At 39.5% G+C, this 20,471-nt stretch overlaps 1 protein-coding gene across 7 annotated transcripts in view; it reads left to right on the forward strand.

The window, feature by feature from the left end:
* FIRRM (FIGNL1 interacting regulator of recombination and mitosis) overlaps nucleotides 1-20,471 on the forward strand; it is a 50,496-nt gene that overhangs the window by 24,480 nt on the left and 5,545 nt on the right. For all 7 annotated transcript variants that reach the window (XR_007122996.1, XR_007122995.1, XR_007122998.1 and 4 more), the window contains exons 9-20: nucleotides 1,338-1,418; nucleotides 2,754-2,818; nucleotides 5,911-6,059; nucleotides 6,308-6,437; nucleotides 7,538-7,724; nucleotides 8,462-8,544; nucleotides 8,896-8,947; nucleotides 10,444-10,533; nucleotides 14,752-14,937; nucleotides 16,923-17,045; nucleotides 18,348-18,443; nucleotides 19,916-20,029. Coding sequence is in view for 3 of the 7 variants with exons in the window: in XM_047704331.1 (XP_047560287.1) it covers nucleotides 1,338-1,418; nucleotides 2,754-2,818; nucleotides 5,911-6,059; nucleotides 6,308-6,437; nucleotides 7,538-7,724; nucleotides 8,462-8,544; nucleotides 8,896-8,947; nucleotides 10,444-10,533; nucleotides 14,752-14,937; nucleotides 16,923-17,045; nucleotides 18,348-18,443; nucleotides 19,916-20,029 (1,356 nt within the window). In the remaining 4 variants the exon portion in view is untranslated. The remainder of the gene's footprint in view (nucleotides 1-1,337; nucleotides 1,419-2,753; nucleotides 2,819-5,910; nucleotides 6,060-6,307; nucleotides 6,438-7,537; nucleotides 7,725-8,461; nucleotides 8,545-8,895; nucleotides 8,948-10,443; nucleotides 10,534-14,751; nucleotides 14,938-16,922; nucleotides 17,046-18,347; nucleotides 18,444-19,915; nucleotides 20,030-20,471) is intronic.

Raw genomic sequence — 20,471 nt, forward strand, 5'->3', positions numbered from 1 at the left:
ATCTGTTTTACTTAATTTTATGGTACTAATTTAAGCTTTTTGGATTATAGTGTGAATTAATACCTCGAAGTGACAAAACAACCCACGTTTATTGAGTTGTTGCCCAGATGTCAGACACTCTAAAACTCCAAATAAGCTGTAGTATAAGCCACACATTGCAGTCTTAGAGGTTTAATAGCTTTCCCAAGGTATGTAGTAGTTGTAGTGGGGCTGGGGTTTCAGCCCAGGCGGTATGCCTCCGTAGTCTTTACCCCTGCGTACACTCAGCCACGGTTTTATCAGTTTATAAATGCGATACCTACTCACAGAACCCTCACACACTACAGTAAGATTTGACATGGAAAGTGAAATCCTACTTTTATCTTTATAGAGAGATCCACAGGGAAAGTTTTGACTTATTTTTGTGGGGTTAGGGAGCAAATACTAACACAACACACGGCTTTAAGTAATTATAGGATTACATACATATTGTTTTACAGCTTGATTTTTTACTGAATTATCTTAGGGCTTTCTGTGTCTGGGAAGATACATCTACCCAATTCTTTGTAACAGCTCTATGCAATTACAGTTTATGAAAATACCTTGAATTTTTTGACAGATACTTCATTCATTTCAGTTTTCACTATATAAAAATGTTGCATTGCATTTCTGTGCTGTCTGGTGTTTCTGTAGGATATATTTCCAGACGTGGAACTGCTCCTGGATCAAGGGAGTTCAACACTTTAGCTTTTAATAATAATGCAAGGAGTGTATTATCTGATGCTCCTAGGAATGGTAAAACAAAGTGCCTGTTACTTCACTTCTTCAGCAACTTTAGGATACTATCAGCTTTTTTCATATTTGCTAATCAAATAGCCCACCCCCCTTTTCCTCAAAAGATATATAATTAGGTTATAATTTGAATTTTTTCAGTATTAATTTATTGACAGTTTATATTTTCTGTGAACTGTCTTCTCATATCTTTTTCCTGTTTGCTTTCATATCTCATTCTTGTATTGATTGGAGACTTTTTTCTTTTGACTGTTCATTTCCATATAGCAAAGAGCAATAAGGTATGTAAATTTCTTTCACTTTCAGATCAACCAGGAATGATCACCTCCCTCTTTTGCTTTATAACTTAAGATTTCTTTTCAGTAGAGCTTAATTTTTTGAAATATCTGTCATTTGGTGTTTGTGTTGCTTCTAACAATAGTTCAGAGAAGAGTTAGTTTTGCTTGGAAAATGTTTATATTCTGTTTATTAACAGATCTTTTTAGAAAATATTGTCTCATACGTTTAGCTGATTTCATATTCTTTTCTTTTTCGTTATGCTTTCTTTTTTCCTTTTTTTGGAACAGGATAATGCGGACTATAAATTATTTCAGAAAACACTCAAATTGTGTCGTTTCTTTGCCAACTCTCTTTTGCACTATACTAAGGTAAGGCTTATTTTTATAACGTGTAAATATGAAATCCACAATAAATTATAAATTGTCCTGCTTTTGTCATTATCACCAGAAACAATAATTTGAAGTTATTTTGTCAAGAATATATTTTACAGGTTTCTTTTTAAAATATTAATGTTGAACATCTGTTACATCGGTAAGTATAAATATGAATAAAATTACTTATATAAGCACAAGTCAGTTTTCAGAAGATAATTCAGTTTGGCTTGGAATACTGTTTATAAATTCTACCGTATTTTAAATTTTTTAATTGTTGACATGTTCAAAGCTTTAAAACCTTAAGAACACTTGCATATTGGGGAGTCATCAGGATGGCAGTGATAGTTGAAGATACATGAATAGAGTAGGTAAGTTATCAAGGCAGATTATTTGGAGAGAAGAGCAGAGAATGCTGAGAGCAGCAGTCAAAGAAATATCATTAGTAATACATTTTGGTGATTAAGAAAAAATACTCTGTCCCTGTTGAATTTGTCTTTAACTTGTCTTCCTTGCTGTGGAGGAAGAGATAAAGATCTCCAATGGCTTTGTTATGATCAGGGCTCTGTGGCAGGCAAACTGACTTCTGACACATTGCCAGCCTACTCCGTGTGCTCCCGAGCTGGGCGGCTGCCACTTTGTAGTTGGCTGCTCAGACCCTGGCTCCTGCACTTGTAGGATGGGTACATCAATGGCAGGGCCCGTTGAGAGGGTCCTGGCACCAATGGCACTTAATGGGTACTTACCCATCTGATACTTGTTTGGTATGTAGGAGGCAAAATTGTGCCGAATTACGCCATTTTAAATCAATCCTTTTCTATCAAAGGAATCTTTAATTTTTAAAAGAGAGCTTTTTTCTACATCCTATAATACAGTAAGAACTATTTGCTTTACTTCCTAAGAGATAGCCTTGTAATGGAGCAATCACAGCTGTACTCGGATCCTGGCCTTGTTTTTCCTTTGTGACTTGGTCAAGTTACTTGATACTTTAACTTTGTTTTCTGTGAAATGGGGATAATAATATGTCATAAGATTTTTGAGAGGGCTAAAGTGAAATGAAGTGATATACTAAAGTCATTTCCTGCATGTCTACTTGAGCACTTAGTAGGTATTCAGTACGTGCTAGCTGCTAACTGTGGTTATAGTGATAGTGTTAGTGGTAAATTAGGTGCTTAGCCTTATCCTCCTTTTTATTCTCATGCAAGAACCTTTATTTTTTTTTTTTAACGTGGCACATCCAGGATTTTATTTTATTTTGCATGTCTTTGTGAGAAGATATGTGTTAGAAAAGCACAGTGCATACAAAGAATGAGTAGAGTTGTTTTATTTTAGGAATTTCTTCCTTTACTTTCTGATTCTTGCTGTACACTGCACCAGCTTTATCTTCAGATACACAGGTAAGAAGAATGCCATGTCATTGTCAAAATGCAACGTGACATTTGAACCATGCAAACTTTAAGTGTATGCCATTTAAAATAAACACACCTGAGTAATTTTTTACTGTTTTAGTAAATTTGTATCTGCTTGCTTAAAATAATTGGAGATGGAAGCTTTTAAAGAGTAGCTTCCATGTGAGTTTTACTTACCTTTGTATTCTTAACTAGTACCTCATGCCTGAGTGATGAATTACTGGTGTGGTGATAAATACCAAAGGCCAGGAAAAAAATGTTATATGTATGTAGATATATTGTTTTTTTATCTTTTAACTTTTTATTTTACTTTTGTGAGATTTAAGTCTAGTAGTAGTGAACTCCATCTCAGAAAAAAACGTAAATTACAGAAAAGTATCATAATTTAGATAGGAGCTAGTAATATGTGAAATTGACAATTACTTCCAAGGAGCCCTCAGTTGACACTAAAATACTTGGTCATCTCATTTGTCCAGCAGTCCTCTCTAGTCTCCTAGACAGCTTTTTCCATACTTCTCCCTCCTTAAACTTCCCACATCTCTAACACCTTCTCCCTATCCCCCATTGTCAGTTCATGTCGTCACTGTGTACGTCACTAAGATGGAAGCATGACTTCCTCCGCATGTTGACTGCTCTCCCTGTGTCTCAGCCCATGTGCTCCCCGTTCCGTTGAACAGGCTGTGCGCCTGCCTGAGGCCGGCCTCTCCAAAGGTGCATTGGTTCATCCGCACTCACAAGCTCAGGGACCTCACTCTAGCATTCATTCCCTTTCCCTCTTGCATCACCAGTCTCCCCCTCCCCGCCCCCCACCGTCCCCAGCTGGGTCTTGTCAGTGTACCAGCGTGCTGTGATCTCTAGGAATACGAAACATAATCTGTCAGTTCCATATCCTCCTCCAAACACCTTCCCACTTCTTTGCTCCTGTTTACAACAGAACTCCTGGGAGTTGTCTGTCTGTACTACTGTCTGTACTTTTTTTTTCTTGAGACCATTCTAGTTAGGCTTTCCATTTCACCACATGACCAAAACCCCTCTTGTCAAGTTCATCAGTGGCATCCACACTGCTGCATCCCGTGGTCAGTTTTCAGCCTCGTGTTATGTAACCTGTCAGCAGCGCTTGACCCTTCCTCTCGGACTCTTTCTTCCGTTGGCTTCTAGGATACCGCTCCGTCTTATCTTCTTCTGAACTCATTGGCTGCTTCTCCTTAGCAGGTTCCTTGTCTCCCTCACTGAAGGTGGGTGTGCCTCAGTGACTAGTTCTCAGACCTCATTGATCTCTTTCTGGTCATTTCGTCTCACAGTGTTAAATTCATCTCCCCTTTTAATGTCTAACTCTGCCAGTCAGGGTATCTGAACTCACATTCACCCAGACTGAACTCTTGATTCCCAGCCATTCCATCTCTACCCGCGCACAGAACCTGCTTCCCTGGTAGCATCCTCATCTCAGTTTGAATGGCAACTCTGAGGCGGCCTGGGTAGCGCAGTTGGTAAAGCATCTGACTCTTGGTTTTGGCTCAGGTCATGATCTCAGGATTGCGAGACTGAGCCCCATATTAGGCTCTGTGCTTAGCAGGGAGTCTGCTTGATATTCTCTCTCCCTTTCGTTGTCTCCCCCCCGACCCCGCCCCACCCCGGTAAATAAATGGCAGCTCTATTCTTCAAATTGATCAGGCCTAAAAAACCTTGCTGTCATATCTGACATTTTTCCTTGTTCTCATATCCACATGTCATCCATTAGCCTGTCGTCAGTATCACACACTTGAACTGTGTGTTTGCTGTGTATGCGTACCCAGGCGCGGCCACTTCTCACCACCAGAACTCGCATCCGATGCTGTCCACTACTGGGTTCTTGCCTGAGTTTCCACAGAGATCCTGCCCACTCTGCCTCCCCCCTTGCCTTCCTCTATTCTGTTGGCCATATGGTACCCAAAGTGAGTGATAAGACCTCAAGGAGATCATGGAACTTCTCTGTACAAACCCACCAATGATCTAGTATTCAAACAAAATTCAGTAGGATTTTTTTGTCCACCTTAACCTTCTTTTATTTTTTTCTCCATGGCACTTACTAACATCTATTATATTATGGACTTACTTGCTTATTTATTTGCTAACTGCCCCCCTTCGTTAGCCTGTGAACTTCATAAAGGCAGTGACCTTGTGCATTCTCTGTACTACTTTGTTACCTGCTCCTGGAACAGAGCATGGCATGTAGACAGGAATTTCTCAGGTATCCTCAAGTTAAAAATTCTCAAAATAAAAGGGCAAAAAGTTACAAACACACCAAAATACAAGTTTTCATTTTACTTCACATAGGTTTGACTAAAGTTTCGTTTCAAGTCTACTAACTGAGACAGTCTTTCATGAAAAAGTCTTTGCATCTTCTTCCAGGTCTAGTATACAGTTTAATTCTTGCAAAGCCCTTGTTTCTGAGCATTAATTCATAGCAAATTCAGCATCCTGCTTTATTTTAAAACAACTTTTAACAGAAGCAACTGAGCCAGAATTTATCAGAAATATCTTTCTATATATAGTATTTTTATTGGTTATTTGATAGTCATGTTTACATGGTCTTTTTTTTTTTTTTTAAGATGTACTCATTTTTATTGTAGAGCGAGAGAAAGCAGGTAGAGGGGCAGAGGGAGAGGGAGAGAGAGAAAAATCTCTGGCAGACCCTCTGCTGAGTGTGGAACCCAACACAGGGCTTGATTGTAGGACCATGAGATCATGACCTCAGCCCAAATCAAGAGTCAGACACTTACCCAACTGAACCACCCAGGCGCCCCTTCAAGGTCCTTTTGTAAGGACACTACTGTCAAAATGGTGTTAAAATGCATCAAAACAATACCAAAGATTTGTCTAAAATTATAAACTTTTAATTTTGTGGAATTATAGTCATGTATTTAGTTTCAGGGTCTTTATATAATTGTGGTATCAATTTAGTGCTTTGAATTTTGTTTTATAAAATACATGCTGTGTGTATTCTTTATATTTTCACTGCTGGAAGAAGATCAGTTTAGACTTACGTCTACCTAAATTAGGAGATAGCTGTTAATGGATGTATTTTTCCCTCCACTTTCCAGCAAATTCCCTCCAAGCCTATACGCTGCCAGGATCTCTAAAGCGCAACAGGAGGAAATAGCAGGCGCTTTCCTAGCTACATTGGACCCGCTCGTCAGTCAGCTTCTCACCTTCCAACCTTTCACGCACGTGGTTTTAGACAGTAAATTAGGTAAGCTTCAAGACAGTTTTAATTTTAAATCATCTAATAAATACGACTTGTTAGAAATAACGTTATTTCCCTAACATAATCATTCTTTTTAAAATTTCTTCTGCTTTTCTTTAAGTGAAAAAAATTGCAAAAAGCAGTTACGCCTCTGACTTCTTTACACATCACAGTCAGATTTCTGTTGAAAATGTGGAGAGTATATTTTTACCAACTTGTTGTGACTTACTGAATATGTTTTTGTTACCTACAAGAGCTGCCATGTGACCTACAGCTCCCACAGTGTCTTCTGCTGGTTGTCATCATGGATAAGCTGCCGTCTCAGCCCGACCACGTGCAGGCGCTGTGGTGCACGGAGAGCCAGCTCCCGGAAGCTGCAGCCAGGTAGCAGACGCGGCGGTTTCCCGTCCGCGCACCTGACAGATGGGTTAGGATGCCCTGTCGTTTGGACTGATCTTGACATTGAAGTTTTTGGTTACATCAGATATTCTAGTTAGTAATTCCTGTGTAGGCCTCGTATATTGCTACTTTATAAATATAAATAAACATAAATCTAAAACAGATGCTAAAAATATATCAATTTTGTTTAGTGTTTTAGAAGCTTTTGTGTAGACTTAGTGTTATAAATGTTGGTAATATGGTAGATGTATTTGCTAACATTCCAAGATGAGCTCTGATAAACAGAATGCTGGATTCCGCAAGTTCTGTCCCGGGAAATATCACTCCTCGTATTCATCTTCCTCGCCACTGCCAGGCTATAGCAACTCACAGCACGCGTGGTTGCTGGGCCCTAGCATTCACCCTTTCCTTGTGCACCTGTGTGCGGTAGCAAGTCACCTCGTGGAGCCTGGCTGTGAGCTCCCGCCCCTCCCTGCACAGACACGCAAGCCCAATGCCGGCCGGTCCAGCTCTGCCTCCACATCTGTCCCTCTGCCGCTGCAGTCCAGTGTCGCTCCGCGTCCTGTCACTGGTACACTCGTTCTCTGCACGCGCCGCGCTCTGGGCACACTGCTATTCACACCTGTCTCTCCTCGTGCTTCGTCATCTTCGCCTCTTTATTTGTGCCTATTTCTAATTTGTTGTTTAAATCCTCTATGAAGATTTCTTAAAACTATTTTAATCTTAAAATGGCCCCTCTGTCTGACTTACACCTGTTTTCTATATAATAGCTAATATATATTGAAATTTCAGGTTCCTTAATGAATTTTGTCTTTGTGTAGTTGAGTACTATGATGAACATTTGGTAAATGGTAAAAAGCAAAAATACAGGAAAAAAATTCTTCTCCTTTAAGGAATTTCTCTAACAGTGACTGTATTTTATTTTTATGGTTACGTGTTCACACATATTTGAAACTGTCATTGATACATACCTCTTGAGACATTTTGCTTTGGGAAAATAACCCTCCATATGCCATATTATTATTGTACCTGCTAAATGTTAAATGTGAAGAGTGTTGGGTTCAGTGTTCTCCATTTCCCTGCAGGATATCTCTGTTCAAAGCTGTTTTCTGCAGTTTTGAGCAATGTGCTGGTGAACTCTCTCTGCCTGTTTATCTGCGAGGAGTAAAGAGTAAAGGGCAAGTGGAAGTTGCCGTCACCCTGTATCAGCACGTTTGTGTTCATCTCTGTGCATTTATCACTTCCTTTCATCCCTCCTTGTTCCCTGAACTGGTGAGTTTGTCACCTGCTGGGCCACACTGAGGTTATTACTCCTCTGCTTTCTTTTCATTGAAATTTTTGGTTTCTGTACAGAAGAAAGGAATAGTTAATGTGTATTCTTTTTGAATGTTGTTCTCTCAGTTTGTACCTTTTACCCTTTAATTCAGTTATGTCTTAGGAAATGGTAATCCTAGAGTCCTCAGATATAATGGCTAGCTAAAACACTTGAGAAAGCATTTTGGGTGGCAAGATATGGAAAGATAGAGTGAAAAGAGGAAAAGTGTTAGGATTTTACCTGATTCAGTTTCTTAAAGAGAATGAGAAGTAGAGAGTAGACTGTAGCACCAAGTCTCCTATAGATCTTAGGCATAATGTTGATTTTCTTTAATAGAATTAAAGTGGAAAATATGTTGATAAAATTGTAGGAAAAGAATTCTTAAAATTTACATAAGGATCAATATCATTTGAGATATTTTACAGTGGTTAAGATCTAGCACTAGGATTTTTGTGGATCCTAATGACTGAGTTACCACATTTAAAATCACTTTTGACTCTCCATAGCCCAATGCTTCATATAGAGCAGGTGCTCATTAAATGTGGAAGGAATGGTGTTACAGTCTCTTTCAGATACTAGAAAGTTGAGCCTTCTCACCGAGGTTCTGTTGTTACTTGGATTGTGATGGTGTTTGATTGTTCTGAGAAATGTAATGTGAATAGTAATGTATCATGAACTTTCTGTTTTTCATTAGGATGTTGCTCTGTTGAATGCTGTGCTCAGTGCTAATATGATCACGTCTCTGTTAGCTATGGATGCATGGTGCTTCCTTTCCCGGTACAGTGTGCTTTTTTGGTTTTTGGATTGATTTATAGTAGTAATTGACAGTAAATGATGTTTTATACTTGTAAGTTTATAGAAAAATTTTGTCTCGATAATCCCTTAGTAGCTCCTCAAAATGGTTTGATTTCGTATCATAGCATTAAATCAGGAACCAGGCTCCCTCTTTCCTTCTGTGGTTGAAGTCAGTGAGTAACTGTTGCTCAGGTGGTTTTGTATATTGTGGTGTTCCTGGCCATGGAGAAATTGCGGCTTAGAATATTTATTGCTTTTTGGAAGTTCATCACCTTGGTTTTCTCAATACTTGTAAAAATTACTTTGGAAAGATAATCTTCTCTTGTATCACAGATACGGGACTGCTGAACTCTGTGCACACCATGTCACCATAGTGGCTCAGCTGGTGAGTAGAATTACAAGGTCTAAAATACTCACTTTAGGGCACCTGGGTGGCTCAGTGTGTTAAACCACTGCCTTCGGCTCAGGTCCTGATCTCAGGGTCCTGGGATCGAGCCCCGCATCGGGCTCTCTGCTCAGCGGGGAGGCTACTTCCCTCTCTCTCTGCCTGCCTCTCTGCCTACTTGTGATCTCTGTCTGTCAAATAAATAAATAAAATCTTTAAAAAAAAAAAATAACTCACTTTACAGGCAGTTCATTTAGGGATATGATAATCTTGAAGAATGTGAATATCAAAAGGACAGATAGTATGGTAGATAAATTTTTTTGACAGTTTCTTTCCTGTCCCTTAATGCTGATGCTATTGAGAAAGATGTGCCAGAAACTGTCAAACTAGGGAAATTGTTTCATACTGTCAAAATCTTACAGAGTTCTATTAATTGTTTTAGAAAAGAAAGACTAGGTTAATGAAGAGTAAATTTAAAATTGAACACAAAGTAGAAAATAAGAAAAGAGTTAGTTGTAATGTGGATTACTGAGAGGTTTGTTTTTTGTTTTTGTTTTTTTTTCCTTAAAGTGACTTAGACAAGCTGCCTCTTGATTTTGTTATCTCAGAATGATTTGAGAGGGACTAAATGTGACAGTGATTGATGCCTTTGGGGAAAGAAGTCATGCTTTGTAAATAGCTACAGAGAGAAAATGATTTAGTGATGATTTATTTTAATTTTTTCAATGTTGACCTTTGCTTTTAAATTCTGAGATGCTTGATATATTCCATATGATATGGACATGTTTTTGTTTTTTTTGTCCCTGGCCTTTTATAAAGATCTCATCTGGGTCCATTTGTCCTTCGTTTTTTAGTAGCTATTATGTCATACATTTCTTAGTTTATTGTTTAAAGATGTTGTAGACTAAATCCAGGGAAGTGTGTAATAACCTCACAGCTGGAATGTATGTCTCCATGGCTAATCGTCTGGAGCATGTACCCACTTCTAAGCCCTTAACATGTCTTGTACAAGACCGGTCCAGGTAATTTTTATGTTAGATTATCTTCTTCAAATAAAAAACATTTAATTAAGTAAAAGCTCTCCTAGTGTATTATGATAGGAATTGATCTATAGAAAATTGAGCTTATAAAATCTTTTAATGGAGCTAATATCTAGAGTTATATTCACTTCTGCACTACTGTGCTTAGATCTTAAAAAAAATTCCATGAGTTGTCTTTGAGTAAGAAGATTAACATATCAAGTTATCATCCAAATGGTAATCCGAAATAGAAATTCCTGAGGGTTGTTTATAGATACAATGTCAAATTGCTTTTTCATTATAAAAGTTAATCTAGGTTAATGGAAGAAAAACAAAGAACGGCTCTACATTAAAAATCTAAATAACTTATAATCTTCTGTCTCAGAAACTGTTTATTAACTGCTATTTATTTTAGCATATAAAAGCTTGTAAAAGCCACGATTTTAATTCAGTCTCTCCTCTTCTGTCTTTTCCCAGATAAAATCTTGCCCCGGAGAATGCTACCAGCTCACCAACCTGTCCATACTGTTGAGGCGACTCTTCTTCTTCATGGCCCCACCCCAACAGGCAAGGACATATCTTAGTCACTGTCCTTGAGCATCTGCTGAGAAAAGGATTCAGACTCTTTGAAGGCTTCCCACTGCCCCATTTATTCCACATTTAAATGTTGATATGATCTGAGCATCAGTTTTTGACCTGTTGATTACTTTGCTTATTGCTTTTAGATGTGTTTAGATTTTGATGTTGTTAAAGAAAAACCAGAGCCATACAGTGATAAAAGTGGGTTTTATCCTGGGATTCTTGATGTAGGGGAAAGAGGCCTCAGTGTAAAACTGGGCTCAAGCCTGAATATAACGTAGCCTATTAGGGACTATAATGAAGGAGCAACGTGTAGGTCGATGGGTGCAAATTACTAAGAGGAAAAATGTCGGGGCTGAGGCGGTAGTTCTTGCTAAACTGGCAGGGAAGTTTCTTGCTGGACACACACCGAGGCTGGGAGTGCTTTCCAGGTTGACTCAGCAGGATTCTTGCTAAAGCTGGATGATGCACGCTGTCAGTCGTGGCGTGATTGTCGTTAAATTCCTGTATGATTCTGACACAGACACAAGCTTGGGAGCCACTAGGTTAGTGAAGGGGGTTTGAATCTTCTGGTTTGAATCTGGTCTTACCGTGACCTCAGGGAAGTTTCTGAACTTGGTTCCCTGTCTACAGAGTGATCGGTGTTAACTATTTGAAAACTTTTGTTAGGACTTGGAAGTCATATATACAAAATATGTAGCATAGTGCCATGCTTAGAAGGGTGCTCAGTAAATACTGGGAGTGCTTGCTGTTATTTTTATTTTTTTTTATTTATTCATTAGAGAGCAGGTGTGCCGAGGGGAGGAAGGGCAGAGGGTGGAATCTCAAGCCGGCGCCCGCCCAGCACAGAGCCTGACCTGGGGCTTAATCTCGCAACCCTGAGATCTGTCCTGAGCTGAAATCAAGAGTCGGTGGAGGAACTGAGTCACCCAGGTGCCCCGGGAGTTACTTGTCAGTAGAGAATTTGCCTCAGGTCCGTGTCAGCCTTTCTGCCCGAGAGGGGTTGGTCGGGCACCAGAGAAGCCATGCCAGCCTCCGAGCCGTCTTCCTTGCAGGTTGTTCCGAGGCTTAAAGCACACTAGACCCACCTACTAGCCCTCTAGAAAATATGTAAGGGCTAATGTGCTCCCCTCCCAAACTCCGAAAGAGTTGTCTGTTGCATATCCCTTCGAATTTTAATACCTTTTATTCTCTTCTCAAACACTTGTGCCTGGTTCCTGGTATGTTGTCCTCACAGAGGGATAACCTCCGCTTTCTTATTTGTTAAATGAGAATAAAATTATTCTTTTCCCAGGGTTGTTGTGAAATTTTAACGTTTAGAATAATACAACTCAGAATGAATGACCTCTCAGTGAGATCTAGGAACTTTGATATAAACAACCTCCAGTTTATTTTAGAGATCTCTTGGATACTCCTCAGTTCTAAGTTTTTCCAAGTAGTTGAGGCTATCAGGTATATGTGTTGTAGATATTTGAGGGGTCACATTGAATTTTTTTCTTCAGTTATCAAATACTGATTTCCTGGTCAAGTTACAGTGTTAAAATTTAAACGGACATACCTAAATTTGAATTCTTGTCTGAGAGTCCTTGGGTGTTGGTTTATCCTAAACCTGAGAGACTAACCTGAGATGTGGGGAGGCCTGGAACGTAAGCTGCTTGAAGGGAGCACCGCACAAGCGTTCGTTCTTCTGCCCGGCGCTGCGCTCCCTTCTCCCTGAAGGGAGGGGACGGACAACAGTAAGAACTGGGCTGTGCTCTAGACACTTCGGTTCTGGGCTTCCTGTGTCAGCCTGCGGGGTATGTGGATGATGTTCGTCTACGATGAAGAAACAGCAGCTTAGGGCAGTAAAAGAATGTCTGCAAACTCCCCGTGATGATGGGCGAGGTGGGGTCCAAGCCAGACCTCGCTCACTCCGGAAGCTGCACTTCCCACTGCCCCAGTGTCGCCTTCAGGTCCTTTTCCTGTCGTTGCTTTGGGGCCTCCTCTGTGTGTGGGTTGTTGGCTCTGCCTCCTTACTCCTTTGAACCGTATGAAATCTGCTTGCTTTCTTTACATGCATAAAGCTTGCTCGTTCATTTTTAATAGCGATTAGTGTTTAAAATAAAAAACTTGGAAACCACTGTACTAGATCATGATCCCAGAAAAAACATACATTCTAGTAGAAGTTATAAATTTATGAACGTGCTCGTAGTGGACGGTGGTACGTAATGAGCACCCAGACGGGCACAGAGAGGTTGTGTTGGGTGTTCATAGCTTAGAAGATCGTTTCTGGAGAGCTGCAGGATGGGAATAGGTAGGACCGGGGGAAGCTGTTGGAGATGGAGGCATTTTCGATGCAGGCTCTAGGTTGGGGAAGGTGGAGAGGCGGCTGGGGCAGGAGTGCGGGGAGAGAGCAGGGCCTGCAGCAAAGGAGAGGCAAGTAATGAAGCTAGAAATAATTATTCCTTTGCACACAAGATGGTATCTTTTTAAAAAGTGAAATAAAACCCCAGATTTTTGTATCAGTGATGCAGCGTTTACATATATGAAAACAGTGAATCCCAGCACAGTGATGTTTTACTTTACAAAAAAGTGTGGTAATAATTTGGGGGAAATGCTAGTATAAATAGGGAGATTAGAATGTGTTTCTTTTTCTATATGGAGAGAAGTTACTGATATCCTATTATTTCTTTAGTGTGTAACTATTGGTAGTATTTCTGTTTATAGAAACAAGCAAAAGTACAGCGTTACCTAAGAGGAAAGGATTTAATATACCTGGTTTAAGTACACTATTAGTTGTGCTACTGTTTTTATGGAAAGTAAAAAGTACGGCAATTATTTGCATGTTAAGCCCACTCTTGTATTCTCTCTCCTCACTTTAAAGGAGAGAAGTTCTGATTCTCTGGGATTACTCACTTAGACTTCACTCGCTATGGACCTCTGTTGACACTGGTGGCTTTAAATACTGAAAATTGTGTTGAGACCAGGGTTTTCAAACTCAGAATAGTAAATGGATCACTCTTTGTACATAACGAAGTTTGTCAGTGCCTACCCTCCTCTGTTTTCCAGGGCACCATTATTTATCATTTCTATTTTGGGGAAGGAACTAGTTCATTCACTTTCGTTGGATTTTATTATAAAGAAAGGTCATGTTCAACTGATGTTTATCAGTTGGCGCAATTCTCTTGGCTTTGATGAAGCAGTTTCGTTTCACGAATAAAGCAGCGTGTTATAATAGACACGTAGCTCCTCTAGGGTCCATTTTTCTGGCTCTAAGAGCTATTCCAGTGGATAGCCACACAATTTCCCCTTGGTTTTGATAGCTAAATAATTTTGGCTAACAAAATTCAAATATAAATATAGTATATAAAACATAGGAAGATTTCATTGTCAAATTTAATACAGTGGGTTTTTCTTAACATAGGAATTTGTCATTTATCAAGCAGATTTGGGATACTATAAATTCTTGTACTTAAAAATTACATTATATACTTCCTAGATTATCGTTAATTCAGAAATTAAGTGCAATAGTACTTTTGCTGTTTTTCTACTGGAAACTAACATTTAAACTGTTTTTGGTGTTTTTCTTTTAAACTTTTGTGTTCTGTTTTTAGTTTGTCTGCTGATGCCTCATTTTAACAAAACAGTGCTGTTTTTCTGTTAACTTGGCAAAGGCTTTGAATTATTTCAGCGGTAGAATAGATTTGCCAGCCACACTGCCCCGGGCTGATTTGTGAAACCAATTTTGTGTGTGGTCTGAGAGCAGAGCCAGCTAGCCCAGTGGAAAATCAAACCTATGACCTTTGCTTCTTTCTTAAGGTCCTCTGTTCTAGTCAGCTGAGATAACAGCCACTAGGGTTACCAGATCAGTCTTTTGGCATATTTTGGAATATTACTTTGGACTCAGCTGAACAAGGTCACAAGCACAAAAGTTCTTAGGAAGATAATAGGATAAAAATAGCTGGTTGACTAATAATGAAATGCATTATTTTTAACATTTCTCAGTATCTTTGTATCACGTTCCATTTAAACTGTGTTTTTCACTTTGCAAACAAATGCGACGACAGCAAAAATGATAGTGTGTGTTCCTTTGCTTGCCGTGGTCTGGTACTTGTGATATTATTACTCAGTTAAAAACTTCTTAAAAACATAAAACACGGAGTGAATATTTAGCTTTTGTGCATCCGATCATCAGGTTGTCTCACGTTACACTTCAATTTGTTTCAGGTGGAGTTTGTCCAGAAGTTTTCCCCCAAAGCAGCAGAAAACCTGCCTCTCTGGCAGTGTATTTCCCTCCAGGCGTTACCCGCTGAGCTGCAGAAGCAAACGGTACATGACGTCACCAGAGTTGGGACTGCACGGTGTCAGGAATGGCTCAGCAGTAGCCGGACTTGGGGAGAACTTGAATCTTTGGTAAAACAAGAATTTTAATGGATTTGATTCATTTAGCAGCTATTTACTGAGCACGGCTCAAGGTACCAGTACTAGTACTCGTACTAGTACAAGGTACTGGTGATGGGCTATTAATAAGATACGGTCTCTGCCCTCAGGTTAGAAACTAGCAGGATTTTCAGATTTCTGTTTTAAAGGGGTCTATGAGAAACTTACTGTTATCTTGACTGATGTAAATTATATTGGGGGGCAGGGAGACTGTAGTTAAGACACACTAGACCAAGATGAAACCTGTTATAAAATATTTGTAGTATTTTTGCTGACACATCATTAGATTAGGCAGACTTTTTTTCCCCAAGATTTTCTTTATCTGACACAGAGAAGGAGAGAGTAAGCACAAGCGGGGAAATGGCAGTCCGGGGAGAAGCAGGCTCCCCACTGAGCAAGGGGCCCTATGTGGGGCTCAGTTCCAGCACCCTGGGATCACGGCCTGAGCTGAAGGTAGCTGCTTACCCGACTGAACCACCCAGGCGCCCCAGACATGATTCTTCTATTTGATAAAACACAATCCCCATTTTATACACATCTGTTCTGAGCCTTTATGTAACTTTTCATTTAGAATACTCCCTCTTAAAATAATGAAATAGAAAAGAAATTCATCTGTGAGAAGTAAAGAAGAACATGGTTTTTTAAAGTTTACTGAAAAAATTGACTATAGTACATGTGGTTGAATTTTCCAGTTTAGTTTCATTTCCTCCTTTGTTCATTCATTCACCCAACAAACATATTTTGAGTGCTCTTACGTGCCACGCGCTGTTCCAGGCATCAGGGAACAAAAGAGAAGTTTTTTTTTTCTCATGAGTTGTCACTGTAACTCAGCTGTGGACAGTAAAATAAGTAATAAATATGTGTATAAGTATGTTGTATCAGCTTGCAGTAAGTGGAGAAAAACAGGGATGGGGACAGGGCATTCAAGGGGTTAGGGGCCTATTTGCAATTTTAAATTAGGAGGTCAGGGTTTTCTGAAGGCTTTTATCTCCACACTGAGTGTAAATGTTCTGATACTGTTATATAATGGCATCTGATGATAATTATCAAGATAATTTAAAAACATATACGCAAAGGGAATACAAGTTTTTATGTGCACTTATTTTGAGAAAACTGTTAAACAGCTAGTTAAAAGTAGGTTAAATTGTTCAGGTTTTACATTTACTGTGTACTGATTTTTTGTAGTCGAAGATAAAAAATCTTTTGTATTAGGGAAAGTAATGTACCTATTTTCTAAAATTGAATATATCCTTGCCCTCACTACAACTTTAAATCTTAAATAAGAAGCTGTACGGGAACCACTGAAACTTAAGTGTTGTTGAAGTATAATGGATTAAAGGCGTTGTTACTAATCACTCCATTTCCACACGGCCTTCACTTTACTCCCACTGTCCCCCAACACCCCCACTCCTGGCCAGTCAGAGAAAGATTCGATATATGAAGGGGAGTGAATCTAGAAAAGGTCGTCTTGTTTTAAATCTAGATAAGTATACTTCTCAAGTTTTGTATTTGCTTATTAAATGCAGTGTTGCTGAGGAATTTTAAAGACATTATAAAACAAGAGCAACAATAAAAATCTAGTCATGTTAAAAGATTGCTAGCTGCATAATGTGAAAAACAATAGAATTTTTAGTTGATGAACTTTCTAAATTAGCTTGAGCTACTGACCGTTTGATTGAGCCTATTTATTAAAATACAATGCTGTTTCCATTTTAATACTAAATTTTAACCTAAGAGGAAAAAATATTTAGAAAATGAAGCAAATGTTTCTGGGTATGAGGAAAACCAGCTCTAATAAAATAATGTTGTATTAAGTAGCTGAAAAGATGGCTTTGGGTCTCAGAATATAAATTGGACATGGGCCTTTAGGAAGGTTACAGTAACTCATAACGCCTGCGGCCTCAGCTCCTTTAGACTGGGGTCTGACCTCGGACTCCTCCCTGTTTCTCCCCCTTTAGAACACGCTGCTGTCTGCGTTGCTTGCTGCGTGTAATTCCGCCCGTGAAGCTCTGGATATTCCACAGCAAACTGCGGTTATGGAGACTGGGAGTCAGCTCTGGGCTTTTTTAAACACTAACCTGGTAAGGAAAGCAACTGATTATTTCCCTGAAGAACAAATAAAATACTGAAGAAAGAGCATAGTCCCGAAATACCCTGTAGAGTAAAATGTATGTAATTTCTTTAGGGGCTTGGTAGAACTTGTGATTAGAACTTAAAATACCTATTTGTACTCTCCAGCCAGTTCTGAGTTTGACAGAATTACATTAGTAAAACCGGAACCTAGTAGAGTAACAGTGACAGTTCAGCTATTTTCATGACCATTCGGACCCTACTTAAAAAAGCAAATTTCTTCTCCCATTGTTTCTCTCCTCTTTTGGGCTAGTGTGGCCTGTTTCTGTGATTCCATGGTCTTCCATACAATCCTTTGGGCAGTGGGGAGGGACTCGGCTTAAAGGTGGCAGGGGCAAGGGAGTGGCTCCGGCTGGTTCATGTTCCTCTTCCCTAGCCGTGGCAGAAGGCCGGGGGATGACCAGGTTAGAGTTCGGATGCTGCGTTCCCACAGATTACTGCAGTTTACAAATGACATTTAGTTTAAAAATCTAAATATGATATGTGTTTCCTTTGACTAAGTAGTGCCAGCCACTGGAAGCTGAAGGCAACATTCACACTTTTGGTAAACCATAGAAATGGTTTTGCGGATTAATGTTTTATCATTAAAGTTTATGTAGAATTCAGTTTCCCTTCTGCAGTCTTCTGCCTGGAGTTTTCCCCAGTGCCCACCAGTCATTCAGTGAGTACTCCCTGAGGATTCTCTGCCGGTGATGTAGCTTATAATACTACGATAGAAACAATAGTTATAGGGAAGAGAAATGGAATTTTAAGAACACTGAGGCATACACAAGTTTCTCAGCGGCAAACAGAAGTAACTAGATCTCCACCTGCATTAAATTTCCTGTCTTGTGAGGGGCGCCTGGGTGGCTCAGTGGGTTAAGCCGCTGCCTTCGGCTCAGGTCGTGGTCTCGGGGTCCTGGGATCGAGTCCCGCATCGGGCTCTCTGCTCAGCAGGGAGCCTGCTTCCTCCTCTCTCTCTGCCTGACTCTCTGCCTGCTTGTGATCTCTCTCTGTCAAATAAATAAATAAAAATCTTAAAAAAAAAAAATGTCCTGTCTTGTGATCTTGAACAAATTATTTAACCTCTTTCCCCCGTTTTCTTAATTATTAGTAAAGTGAGTAAAGTTCTACTTCATTAGGTTCTAAGGTGTATGCGAGGTAGTATAAAGCACATAGCAGGTTGCCTGGGATATATTAAATGCTCCCTAAAAGGTTGCTATTTTCATGTAATTGGAAATCCTCACCAAACTATTTTGTGTTCCCTATTTAAGGTAACAGGTCAGCCGCACGTTCAGCAGACGCTTAGTCTTTTACTTCCACTATTGGGATTTTTCGTTCAGACTCTAGATCCTCATCTGATAAGTCAGGTAAGAACAATAAGCTAGTTGATACTTTGTTTGCTGAGGAAATTATTGGAAAAACAGGACTTAAAATAGCTTTCTACAAACAGTCCTTTTTAATGATTTCTTCAATTTGCTTGTTACTTCTTTCCTGTTGAACTTCAGTGTCACAGATCTGCTCGTCTTAGGGAGGGGTCCTCGTCTCTTTCGCTCTTCCAGTAGAGTGTGGTTCGTATATGGCGCTATTGATTCAGCCTAAATCTGTTCTTCCTTATCTCCTGATACCGAAGAGTCAGAACTTTTTTTTAACTGCTCCAGAACATCCCTGGGGTTAGGAGTCATAGATCATGTGTGAACCCCACATTCAAGGCATTCCAGCGGCTGTGGGAGTATGGAACATAACCGATGTGGACTTAAGGGTAATCCTCATTGTTTCTTTGAAGAAATAACATGATTTAGATGTTAAGAGGACTACGGAGTTTTCTCTCTGGCCCCCAGCTTGCATGGCTGGGACAGGCAAAACAGAGGTCACTGTCAGGAGACGCTTTTGATGATGCCTAGATAGGACCTGCTTTTGGAGGTTCTAAGCCGATAAAGGAAAAGGCAACAGGAAAAGGCACTTTCCTGAAGTTAGAGGCTCCGGAATTAGTCTGTACTGGGCAGAACTGATCCCCCAAGTCAAGAGCCGGCCGGAGTTCGCAGGCACGTGTAGAAACAAAGTTATGAGGTAAAACTAACTCCTATTTAGGAAGATGATGGAAGAAATAACACCCTGTCATAGGACCTATATGCTGGAAAGTGAAACTATTAATGGTTGGTTTTAGTAGCTTTGTTAGTGGTTGTGTACATTAAGAACTTAGCATTACAAATACTGGGTAGGTATAATTTTAAATTACTGTATGTGTAACATGAATTACTGAAATTTCAGCATAACTAAATTGTTCACTTAGGCATTGCTTCATTTATGGACGACTTTCTGTGTTCCTTTGAGTCAGGGGTTGGCGAACTCTGGCTTCCTAGCTAGATTCTGCCCTCCTGTTTACAGGACAAGAGCTAAAGAGGATTTTTACATTTTCAAAGGTCTGAAATAAAAATTAAAAAATAAAAAAACAGTATGCAGCAAGGAACACATTACCTATAAAACCTAAAATATTGACCGACTAGCCCTTCATAGAAAGTTTGCCAATCCCTGCTTTAAATAGTGACCCTCCCTCACTAGAATTTAAAATACAAAACAATTTTTAAGGATTTGAAAGAAGAGCACTGGTATATAGTTTCTCAGGAGCACTTTTTTTTTTTCTTTACAGCAGTTGGTAGGAGGAACACTGTGATAAGTGCACCACTTGATCGTTTTATTCAAATTCCGCATGTTTAGGCTCCGTAGCGTTTGACTGTTTGGTTTTGTTGTTTCCCTCCCCCACATGCCCATCAGAATCGTCTTATGTCTCTACAAATACTTACTTTCATTTATAACTGTTCTTTGATCTTTACCACTTTAGGTAGTAACTTTGCAGACTTCACTGCTTAAATTAGAGCCTCCTGACCATGTTTGTTTGGCAGTGCTTGATTTTGTATCTTCTCTAGGAAAGTTTTTCATACCTCAAGCTTTCCAGGTAATACTCTTAATTCTTTTGTTCTGTGTTAACAAGATCCTTGTAAGAATTACTAAAATTTTCCGACTTTTAATTTTTGAAATTCTGTGGATCGTTGGCAGTGAAAGTTGGGGGAAAATGTATTTTGTGAAGAGATGGTGACTTTGTCAAAATAGAACTCATTTTAAGTGTTTTTTTTTTGGTTTGTTTGTCTGTTTTTGTTAGAACATATCTTGACATACAAATAATTGAGAGTTGGCTGTAGTTGGAGAGTCTCCTTCCAGTTGGGCTTTACCACACAGTCCCTGAGGAAGAAAGACATGTTTGTCTCTTATGAAAGAGTATATAATGAGGAAATTTATCGAAGTTGTTCTCGTAGTTTTACATCCATGAAAGGGAGCCTGTTTGTTTTTAAGACCATATTTCTGAAAGTGTTGCAGAGCATCTGTAATTCCATACAGGC

Source organism: Lutra lutra, chromosome 15 (assembly GCF_902655055.1).
Source record: "Lutra lutra chromosome 15, mLutLut1.2, whole genome shotgun sequence".
NCBI lineage: Eukaryota > Metazoa > Chordata > Mammalia > Carnivora > Mustelidae > Lutra > Lutra lutra.